At 35.7% G+C, this 11,557-nt stretch overlaps 1 protein-coding gene across 5 annotated transcripts; it reads left to right on the forward strand.

Annotated features, from left to right (window-relative positions):
• The first annotated feature begins 2,125 nt into the window (after positions 1-2,125).
• On the forward strand, positions 2,126-8,500 carry LOC103449693 (golgin candidate 1-like). Of its 5 annotated transcripts, none has more exons than XR_003766378.2 (22): positions 2,126-2,489; positions 2,905-2,982; positions 3,224-3,273; positions 3,371-4,015; positions 4,128-4,190; positions 4,376-4,453; positions 4,557-4,760; positions 4,960-5,016; positions 5,098-5,172; positions 5,261-5,332; positions 5,731-5,793; positions 5,898-5,996; positions 6,185-6,262; positions 6,385-6,453; positions 6,558-6,605; positions 6,686-6,781; positions 7,123-7,199; positions 7,330-7,375; positions 7,452-7,550; positions 7,637-7,681; positions 7,783-7,927; positions 8,084-8,252. XR_003766378.2 is itself a non-coding variant. In XM_029087620.2 (21 exons), the coding sequence occupies exons 1-21, from the start codon at positions 2,462-2,464 to the stop codon at positions 7,852-7,854; spliced, it is 2,142 nt and encodes a 713-aa protein (XP_028943453.1). In that variant the 5' UTR covers positions 2,141-2,461; the 3' UTR covers positions 7,855-8,252. The 5 variants fall into 5 exon arrangements, 2 of the variants coding, with proteins under 2 accessions (XP_028943453.1, XP_028943458.1); XR_011572054.1 differs by lacking the exon at positions 8,084-8,252 and adding an exon at positions 8,294-8,500 and having other exon boundaries at positions 2,141-2,489; XR_011572056.1 differs by having other exon boundaries at positions 2,141-2,489; positions 6,191-6,262.
• The last annotated feature ends 3,057 nt before the right edge of the window (positions 8,501-11,557 follow it).

Raw genomic sequence — 11,557 nt, forward strand, 5'->3', positions numbered from 1 at the left:
TGTGCGTGTCATGTGTGTGTATATATATGTGTGTGTATTAACATCAATATTAATACATATCTATTTTTTATTTATTTTTGGTTTAATTGCTGAAATTCTGAGGAGCCAATGGCACAGTCGCCCTAGTAGATGAGTGCCATGCATGCGTGCATGATTTATTTGATATGGACTTGTTTGATTTGGACATAATTAAATGGGGCATTTTGATATAGATACCTCAAATTTGAATTTTTTTAATCAAACATCTATAACTTTTAAACTTTTGATCAAACATTCTTCTACTAATTTTTAATTAAAAATTATGATTTTATTGTATTTAATTAACCAACTAGTTCAGAAAGTAATATCACAAATATTCTAAAATCACTACAAACTTCCTATCTCATCTTATCATAATTCGTTCAAAATGAATTTTTCTTATTCAAATAATTTTTTGTTTTAAATTCTAAAAACACATAAACATCGTATTAACATACAATTATGATATATAACATGCACATATATTAAATATAACGTACCAAACAGATATATTAAATATAATGTACCAATCATTTGGTACGTTATATAAATTTAATCTGGGTACGTGTTAGTATTTTGGTACGTTATAAAATATTGCTTTTGGTACGTTATGCAATTCTTTATTTAGTACGTACCAAGTTATTAGTACGTTGTATTATACTTATTTTGGTACGTACAAAACTTATGGTACGTTATGTGTAAGTTGTGTAACCCAAAAAAAGAAGATAACTTTTCACATTAAAACATTGCACTAAAAAATATTTTGTCAACTCTTAATAATTAATTATTGGAATAAGGACTCATTTTAAATAAAAATAAAAATGTGAAAACTCTTAGTTCACGTTTCTACTATAAGTAGTTGTTAAAAAATTCAAATTTATTTGTAGTTGCATGAAATTAAGCAGTCTAGTCTACATCTCAATTTTAATTATAAACGAACTCTTGTTTTTTTATAATCTATATAAAATGTTGAGTTGGAAATTGGAAAAACTATATTTCATCCAATTAATCTTGAACCCGAGTAGATATAATTGAATCCTTAAATTGAGGAAGGGATGAGATTCCATAAAAATAGCAATAAATTAATGAATATTATTGAGTGCATTTTTTTACATAGAAATGGATTTAAAAGAATTTATTAAATACTTAAATTAAAAATATACCTGGAATATAAAGTTTAATTAAAAGTCAAAACACTTTAATCAAAAGTTGAAAAGTAACAGATGTTTAATTTAGAAAAATCTAAAATGAGACATCTAATTCTAATTAACTGTAATTAAATTGTTAAGCACTTTCTCTTCAAATCTTCATATTTGATTCAACCTTCATATAATTAATGTACGTGCACTACTATTGATTTTGATCAATCAGCAGAATTCTCAGAAGCGCTTTTATTTTAAGCAGTCAGGAACAACATTATACTCATAAGTGCTTTTTCTTGAAGTAGATTCCAAATTATTATTATTATGAAAAAAAAAAGTGTTTTCTAAAGCATTTGAAAATGCTTTTGAAGAGAGCGCTAAAAACGCTTTTACAATCTACAAGCTCCTTTAAGTGTTTCTTCCAAATATTGCCAAAAGCATTTGTGGAGCCAAACAATTGTTCGTCTCAATATACTTACCATTTTCGAACAAAATCAAGTGCCCATACTTTTTCTCGGTTACAAAATATTAAGTTTAGGTTGAGGGGAGGCTACTTCATCAGGGCCAAGACATACCACAAGTCTTTTTGAGAACTTACAGATTGGGTTTTAGCTCATCTTTTGATTTTTACAGTTCGCTCACTCAGAAGGATTGCCGGCAGCTACACTCGAACCTAGACCTTGATTTAGCAAGGAAAACGATATTTACCAACTCAACCAATTCTTGTTGGCAAGTACCCAAATTTTGACCTAGAAAAAAAAAGTATCTATCAAAATATTATATGGCCCATATAGTTTTAGGCCTAAGTTTTGAACATCTAACAACATTTGATGGGCCAATAGTTTAAGACGAGTGATGTTTTATTTGGTCCAAAAGCCCAATGATGAATCCACCAGACTAGTCAACGTCACGACGTTGTCCTTACGCATTATCCACGTGGCAAAGAAACGTCCAAATACGGATACGGTGGTCGTGATCTCACCTGAACAAACTCGTCTCTGTTCCTTTCAGTTTCACTCGTTAACGCAAAACCTTCGTCCCAACTAACGAGTCACGACTGAGCCACAACTCACCCGAGTCACGACTGCCTTGACGCCTCCCCGATCGAGTTGAGAGGAGGACGCATATCACGCAGATCGCAGGAAGCTTTTACGCAGTCGAATTCGAGCTTTTCGGTTTGGCAATCTCTCGAATTCGAGCTTTTCCGTTTGGCAATCTCTCCCATTTCTTCCATGGAAGCTGCTCCATTGGTCAGTCTCTAAGCCGCGGTTGTTGGTAGATCCGAATTCGGTTTCGTAACAATGTCTTCGTGGCTCAAGGCTGCTGAAGGTTCGGATCCTCTATGTTTGTTCCAATTAATTTTTTGTTTTTGTTAATTAATTTGGTTTGCTTATGGATTTTGAATGTGTTTTGGGTTTGATCTTATGCTTAATCACTAATTGTAATTATTTGAGGTGTTTTATGGATAATATGGTTGCGATAACCGGCTAAGTTTGGATTTGCATGTTTGGTGATTCTGATGTCATTGGCATTGGGCATTTCTTTATTGAATTGTGTTTAGAACTTCATTTTGAAATAGAAATTTCAATTTGGAGTCATCATAAACAGAAAAACGGTGATTAAATAGTAGTTTTGAATATATAGATCATCCCTGTAGAAGCTCCATGTCAGAGTTCCTTGTATTACTGCGACATTTCTTGTGCCTTTGATGTGTAAAGTTTGTAACTTTTTTCTTTGGCCTCAGATTTGTTTGAAGTTGTTGATCGAAGGGCAAAGCTGGTTGTCAGTGAGTTGGATGATCAGTCGCCTTCCCAATCACCAGGTATTGCCCTGCATCTTTTTATTTTTGTTTTGGTTTGAAGTCTGGACGCTGCCAAAAGACTTTACCCACTAATGAGTTGGTGCCTCTTCTTCGTTGTTTTTACATATGCTGTTAGGATGCAGTTCAGAGCCTTATTAATGGGTCCTAGAATATTCTTACTTCATCAAGTTACTGTCTTTTAGATAACCTTGAAGACCACCTAATTGTTGCAAATTTTTATTTATGTTTTCCTTTTCTGAAGCTTCTAATGGGCAAGGATCTCAAGCCAAGAGAAAAAAGTCGAAGACCAAGGTATTGCCAGATTACTCATGAAAATACAGCATGCTATATTTCACACACGCATGAATATATGTATATAAAGTTTGTGGTCTACATTGGATATTTTCAGGCTCAAAAGAGACAGTCCACAAATGAATCTCAGAAAATGAGTGATTCTGCACGTGAGCAGATTAGTACGTTGACATCACAAACAGACGTGACACCTGAAAAAGACAGTGATGCTCATCTAAAGGAAAATGAAGGGGCACCCTCTGCAGATCCTACAAGTCAAACCATCAACGAGCAGCAACAGAATCATGAGAAAGATCCCACAATAAGCATTCCCTTAACAGAGGCACGGGCAATTGAAGTTGGTGAAAGTAATGCTGAACAAGCAGAAGCTTCAATAAGTCTTACTGATAGGGAGGCTAATACATCAACTTCTAATGGTAAGCTTGTCAGTGAGATTGACTCGGATGGTCGTGAAGAACATCCTTTGCCATCACCTGCCAAAGAAGTTGAGGTTGTGGATGAAAACCATCAGGTTGAATCAGTTGGTGCTGGCCAAGATAACAAATCTAGAAATTCAGATGTTCATCCAGAAATTGACCAAGGGAGAACAGAGTCTATAAATACAGATGCCATCAGTAACAGAGAAACCCAACCGAAAGTTGCTGATGGCAATGAGGAACCAGTTGTTGAGAAAAGTAAGCCAATTGAGCATAAATCTGGTAGCTCTCCTTTAAAAGTACAGGAGCAGGATCAAATTGAGGAGGTAAATTATTTATTACGAGGTGATATCTCGTGTGCGTCTATGCTTTTTGCTTTGAATCTAGTTAACTTGCCATATAGGCTATGATTAAATAGTTTCTTTAGTTGGTTTACAGGCTCAAGGATTGCTTAAAACTGCTGTTTCCACTGGTCAGTCTAAAGAAGCAAGGTTAGCAAGGGTAAGCTCTACTGATTTCTGTTTTTCTTTCTTTCAGCTGATCTCTCGTAAAAGGTCACCATAAGTTGAATAAGCCTGTTTCACATATGCTCTAAGAAGCTTTCTGCCCCCTTTAGAAATTTCTTATTGGTTTGAAGTTTCCTGTTTTAGGTCTTTGTTAATCTTTTGGTTATTATTGACTATTAGGTTTGTGCTGGACTTTCATCCCGACTTCAAGAATACAAATCTGAAAATGCACAGCTAGAGGAGCTTCTCGTGTCAGAGGTGAGATACATTCCTATTTTTTATTTCAGGTTATGTGAAGTTTCAACCTTTGAGGCATATGATCTAACACTATTGGTATCTCATGTTACTGCTATTTTGATAGAGAGAGCTGAGTAAGTCGTATGAGGCTCACATAAAGCAACTACAAAAAGATTTGTCCACATCTAAAAGTGAAGTGACGAGAATAGAGTCAAATATGGTTGAGGCCTTGGCAGCAAAAAATTCGGAAATTGAGGCACTTGTCAGTTCCATGGATGGACTTAAGAAACAGGCTGCCTTATCTGAAGGGAATCTGGCATCGCTGCAGGTTCATTACATGCACCACATTTAATTATTGATGCATGATATTCCTCTCTCTCTCTCCCTCTCTCTATGCCTGGTTTGTGTGAAGTACCTTGTTTAACTTTTTCATTATTCTGTTCATGCAATTATGAATGTTCTTGACTTAGATTTTTGACCAGTTTGAGGCTTAAATAATAGCTTGATTATTATTATTTTCCAATCAGGCAAACATGGAGTCTATGATGAGAAATAGGGAGCTGACAGAGACAAGGATGATGCAGGTTAGAGTTTAAGATTTTTCTTCTTTGCGTGTATTTGGATCTTATCATTTGATCCTGAAATATTAGGAAAATATTCTTTAGGCTCTTCGAGAGGAGTTGTCTACTGTAGAACGTAGAGCAGAAGAAGAGCGTGCCGCACATAGTGCAACCAAAATGGTATGTACCTACAACATTAGTATTATCAGTAATTTCTGTACTTCTGGTTATTTTCTTACACTGCGATAATCACTTTCTGGTAAAACAGGCTGCCATGGAAAGGGAAGTAGAACTGGAACACAGAGCCCTTGAGGCATCCACAGCCCTTGCAAGGATCCAGGTAAAGTGAGCGCGCTTCTCAAGTTTGTGACTCTTTGCTATGCACCATTACTTGATAAAAAAAAATGTATATACCATTATATTTATGAGCTTTTTGTTCTCTTTCTTCTCTTTAGAAGCTTATGATTACTGACATTCTTAGTTCCTTTATACATGAACCAAATAATGGTGCTTGCATATTAGGTTTTTATTTCTGATGAACTTGTTACAATATTTTGAAAGTTTTACAAATTTTGTTTCGTCAATGAGCTTTTTTCCAGGAGTTGTATCTATGATTCCATGTTCTGCCTCTGAACTCTGAAGACATTGAATTTTCATGCGTTTCTGGGATTTCAATGAATTATACATATGTGAGTTTGAGCATAATATACTGAACGTTCCAATTGCTTCCCTATTCAGAGAATAGCAGATGAGAGGATTGCAAAGGCATCAGAGCTTGAGCAGAAGATGGCATTGCTTGAGGTATAATAAACATTCTATATTATATTTGTACTAATGTTTTTGTTCATGTCTGGAACATAATACTGTCTTAAGATCCTTGGATAATTAACATTATGTGCCATCAGGTTGAATGTGCCAATTTAAATCAAGAGCTGCAAGAAATGGAAGCTAAAGTTCGGCGTGGGCAAAAGAAGTCGCCAGAAGAGGCAAATCAAGCAATTCAGGTATTCTTTGTGATATCCATTTTATTTCTGCATTTTATTACAGTCTAAACTTCAAGTGTGATTTCTATTACTTGGTAGTAAGTATCGTCTCATTGTCACATGGGCACCCAGCCCAGCCCAAATTAATTGAGCATATTTAAAGCTTCCCCACGGTATTATTGTACTCACTTACAGTTGTGAATACTAAGGTGCAGGCATGGCAGGAAGAAGTGGAACGTGCACGCCAAGGTCAGAGGGATGCAGAGGGCAAGCTTTCTTCGTTGGAGGTGAGTCCCTTGTTTGTTGCCCAACAGTTTTGTTATTATCAGTTTATAGATTTGTGCTCTGAATTTTTTTGCCTTGTCGAACAAATTGTTTATATAACGCTTCTTGAAATGCTTGATTTCAGGCTGAAGTACAAAAAATGAGAGTTGAAATGGCTTCTATGAAGAGGGATGCAGAGCATTACTCACGCCAGGTGATACTGCTGCCTCTCTTTTCATATATCTTCATCATACGAAGATTTTTACTAGGTTATCTTGAGCTCTATGTTATTTACTGGTTATATTTTGCATTTTGCAGGAACACATGGAGCTAGAGAAACGCTATCGTGAACTCACTGATCTACTGGTAATGTCACTCAAGAACACTAATTTAAATGGTCAGATATCGTGTCTTTATTGACACGTCTTGTTCCATTTATTTTTCAGTACTACAAGCAAACACAATTAGAAACCATGGCTAGTGAAAAAGCCGCAGCAGAGTTTCACTTGGAAAAGGAAATTAAGCGTATCCAGGAAGCACAGGTCTGTTTCTAGGTGTTTTTTGCTGCTTACATGATAGTTTTTGTATAGATTCGAGAGTCCATTTACTTTTAATTTTTTGGTCTCATATGTTTCTCTTCTTTTTTTTTTTTTTTTTGAATCTAGTGTCTCCGGGTCTTTGACCCGACTACTCACTAGGCCACCCGCCTGACCCCACAACATTTGGTAGGCAAGAAACTCTAGCAATTGCTAGGTGGGTACCTTGAGAGCTGTCGAACCCCAGACCTCTTGGTAACAAACCAAGGGCCTGACCATTAGACTAAACACTCTTAGGTCATATGTTTGCTTCTCTATATGAAATTATGAATCCATATTATATGCAGGTGGAGGCTGAAAGAAGTAGAGTTTCCCGTCGGGCATCAGCATCGTGGGAAGAAGACGCTGAAATGAAGGCACTTGAGTATGTTGATTCTTTTAAAAGGAATTTTACATGATTTCCCTTCATTCTTTTCGCATCTTGTTAACTAACAAGTAATATGTTATAATTGTTCGTCTTTGGATGGAACTTAACGAAAATATAACATCTTCAGGACTCTTCCGTTGCATCATCGTCATATGGCTGGGGCAAGCATACAGGTAAATAATTTTCTTACATCCATCACCATTCTAGTTCTCCGTTCCTCACTCTTACATTTCACCTCGTCTCATGCAGTTACAGAAGGCAGCAAAAATGTTAGATTCAGGGGCAGTCAGGGCCACAAGATTTCTCTGGCGGTATCCAACAGCTCGACTCATCTTACTATTCTACCTGGTAAAACAGTTAAACATGTGTTTAAAGGCAGACATACAATTTGGAGCATATTGAATTACAAAATAACCAGAATAAATCATATGCAGGTATTTGTACATCTCTTTTTGATGTATTTGCTGCATAGCCTTCAGGTATGGATACTACTTCAGCATTATAATTTGTATGAGAAGCCAACATTCGGTCATGATACAATATCGTATGTATATCTTCTAAATGTGGATTCTATATGCAGGCTCAAGCAGACAATTTTTCCGCTAGAGAAGTCGCAGAGTCCATGGGACTTGGTCACACTAACTTACCGTGATTTGGTAGTTGCTTGCTCCATGCCAGAAGCTACTTCCGCAAAAATGACAATTCACAGAATGCGTTGTATGAAGGTATATATAGTTGCTTTTATCTCCATTCTTTGTCGAGGATGCGCGCGTGCGAAATCTCGATCATATATATATGTTGTCGAAGTTAACAGGCTCCATCGAAATAACGCATGAGTCACTGCTTTTGTTCGTCTTACAAACTTTGCTTCTGCTCTGCAGATGTGAAGATTTTCGTACATATATGTACTTGGCGACTTGTAATTCTTTCATTGCATCCTCAATTTTTTGTGTGTTGTCAAGAAATATTTGTGACCTGATTGAATGAAGTTGTGAATGTGAATTACACATGTATATTCATCAATTTTAAAGGTTCAAAACTTGTTTGAAAGTATCACTGAGTCGATATTTTATTCTAAACTATTTTAACAGAGTCGTGGAATTCTGACTCGGATCCAAAAGGATGAACATGCTACTGTAATCAACCGGTCTATCTCGCATCGGTAACACATCACCTTAAATCTTCTTTTTGTTGTCAAATAAGACGTAATGTAATAAAAGTGGCCCTAAATGTTTCAATGAATTCAAAAATAAAGAAAAATAAATAAAAGTGGCCTAAATTAATAATATTTGTTAAAAGACAGGAATCGATCGTAATTTAAAAAAAAAAGTGATTTTCACACTTTATTTATTTTATTTTTTCGTCTACACATTCTTTTTCAAATTCTTCAATTATATTTTAAAGGTGTGATATCGATATATTATATTTTACTTTTCACACATCTTTTTAATTTAAGCCGTCGGATCGGATGAATTGAAGAAGTTCAACAGATATAAATTATCAAGGATGTATGAACAGTAAAATAGGATGTGTGGATAACAAACTTTATATTTTATTCCAATTACTTGAAAAGTCTTTCCTAATCATAATTCCATTTGCATTATGGAGAGAATCTAAAAAGTTGGATTTGACAAAAGGAGAACAGATGATAAATCTGACGCTGCACATGTGAGATAAAGTAGGTCAGCAATGTAGCAGATTCATCGTTAAGAAAAATTCAAACGTAGCATTGAAGTCATTTCCTTTTTCGGCCAAATATAAAAGGCTTATTTTTAAGGGAGTTAGTAACGAAAGTCTGTAATACTGTTTATTTTAATAAAAAATTATATTTTCACATTAAAAAGTTAAATATTATACTATTCACTTTACCATTTATTTTGTCATTATTGTTAAAACTCAAAGTTTTCAAACTATTTTCATTAGTTTTTCTTATTTTTAACTATCGAAATTCGATTTTAGTCTTATTTTATTTATTGTAACTCAAACTTCATTATTTTACTTCTTAAAACTTAAAATGTTTCTGCTTTTTCTATCAAATTCGCTCTATTTTGATACTATTTTGTTCATTGAAACTCGAAAGTCAAAATTCGCTTAACTTTCTGACGTTGTTTACGTACCGTTACCATCTCCATCTCGCCGACAACTCTCCTCCTCTCTTGCTCACTATCAACCCAGCCTCTTCCTCTCACTGCTTATCTAGATTGATTTGATATCCGTCGAATTGAAACAAATGTCATCAGTTGGGTATCATTTGAGTGCACTAGGCTAATCAAATTCTTTTTTATTTTTTTTAGATCTCTGCAACTCAAGCAAATCAACCCAAAAAAATTCCAATCTTTAATTTCTTCATTTAAAATAAATATTTTCTGACTGTTGAATGTGGGCACATAGTGGAGATTTATAATCAAATTCATCTCCACCATGCATTAACATTCAAACAATTCATAGTGGAGATTTATAAAATGACAACTTTTAGAGTTTTAATGGGCAAAATGTGATAAAAATCTGTTTCAAGGACCACAGTGAAATCAAAATCGAGTTCCAAAGAGGCAAACTGAGATCAAATCGATTTCTATGAGGTATAGTTAAAAATGAAATTGTACTACATTTTTACCTATCCACATTTGCGACTTTAAAGGCTATTTGATTGAAGAAACCAAAATATGATAAACTATTTAAGAAGGTAAAGCGAACTTTTGAGTGAGTTACATCTAGTGATATCATGTAACATCTCACATCGTCCAGGGAAGTGATCATTAAATGTATATTCCCATCCCTACCAAGCACAAGGCCTTTCGGGAGCTTACTGGCTTCGAGTTCTGTAGGAACTCTGAAGTTAAGCGAGAAGGGGGCTAGAACATTCCCATGATGGGTGACCCATTAGGAAGTTGCTTGTGAGTTCCTAGAAACAAAACCGTGAGGACGTGGTCGGGGCCCAAAGCGGACAATATCGTGCTACGGTGGTGGAGTAGGTCCGGGAAGTGATCCACCCCGGGCCGGGATGTGACAATTGGTATCAAAGCCTAACCCTGGCCGCGTGTGTGCCGACGAGGACGTCGGGCCCCTAAGGGGGGTGGATTGTAACATCCCACATCGCCCAGGAGAGTGATCATTAAATGTATATTCCCATCCCTACCAAGCACGAGGCCTTTTGGGAGCTCACTGGCTTGGGGTTCTGTAGGAACTCCGAAGTTAAGCGAGAAGGGGGCTAGAGCATTCCCAAGATGGGTGACCCACTGGGAAGTTGCTCGTGAGTTCCCAGAAACAAAATCGTGAAGGCGTGGTCGGGGCCCAAAGCGGACAATATCGTGCTACGGTAGTGGAGCGGGCCCGGGAAGTGATCCACCCCGGGCTGGGATGTGACATATCAAAATCAAGTTGATGCGCAACTAAAAATAAGCCAATATAAAAAATTATAGGGAAATTTTATTTAAACTCATGTAACATTTTTTTACACGCAACTTAAAATTTTAAATGTTAATTGTCTATTTTATCCTATTGCATAATTACTATTAAGTACAAAATGAAATTAATAATAAAACTCAAATTTATCAATAAACCCAAACACTATAATTAAACCCTACGATCATTCTTTGTTCATCATATGTTTATTAATTTTTTTGTTCGTTTGATTTCAACTTTTTAGAGTTTAGACGATGAGTATGTTGGTTTTAATTTTTTTTTTCAATCAATCCTGCATAGTTTGCTTATCTTTCTGCAACAGCAAATGCTGCAATCAGTCTTCCACTATCTATCTGCACCCCAAAAAACAAAAAAAACTTGCAGATATTGCAAGGACCTTGGATTCCGTTTGGTTCTTCTGTTTTTATATTTTTTTTCTTCTATGTTGGTGTAGTTTGACTACACCCCAAAATCATGGCATCAATGTAGCTATTGGTGCAAATAGTATTGCATAAAAGTCCTAATACAAAATCTGCAGCCAAAATACAAAAAAATCTTGCAGATATTGCAAGGATTGCTTCTTCTATTTTTATATATTTTTCTTCTTCTCTGTCAGATATTGCAAGGATTGCTTCTTCTATTTTTATATATTTTTTTTCTTCTCTGTCACCCCAAAATCATGGCATCAATGTACGGCCAATGCGGCAACATTTTCTGTGACTTGATCGAGGTTTGGAACATCAGAGACATGACCAGCCTTAAGAGCCATTGATTTTTATCTTGCAAATTTGCAGACTTTGCAAAAATGCAAGCTATGGGAATTCAAGAAAAATGAGGACACTAAGAAAAATTGGCACTCGGTTTTGAAATACACAGCCTGCTGCGGCAGCTTCTGGGTTAAAAATCAAATGGGCGTAAAAAGAAATTCACATATTGAATAGGGTTAATGAGGG

The sequence above is a fragment of the Malus domestica genome, chromosome 02, assembly GCF_042453785.1.
Source record: "Malus domestica chromosome 02, GDT2T_hap1".
Classification (NCBI taxonomy): Eukaryota; Viridiplantae; Streptophyta; class Magnoliopsida; order Rosales; family Rosaceae; genus Malus; species Malus domestica.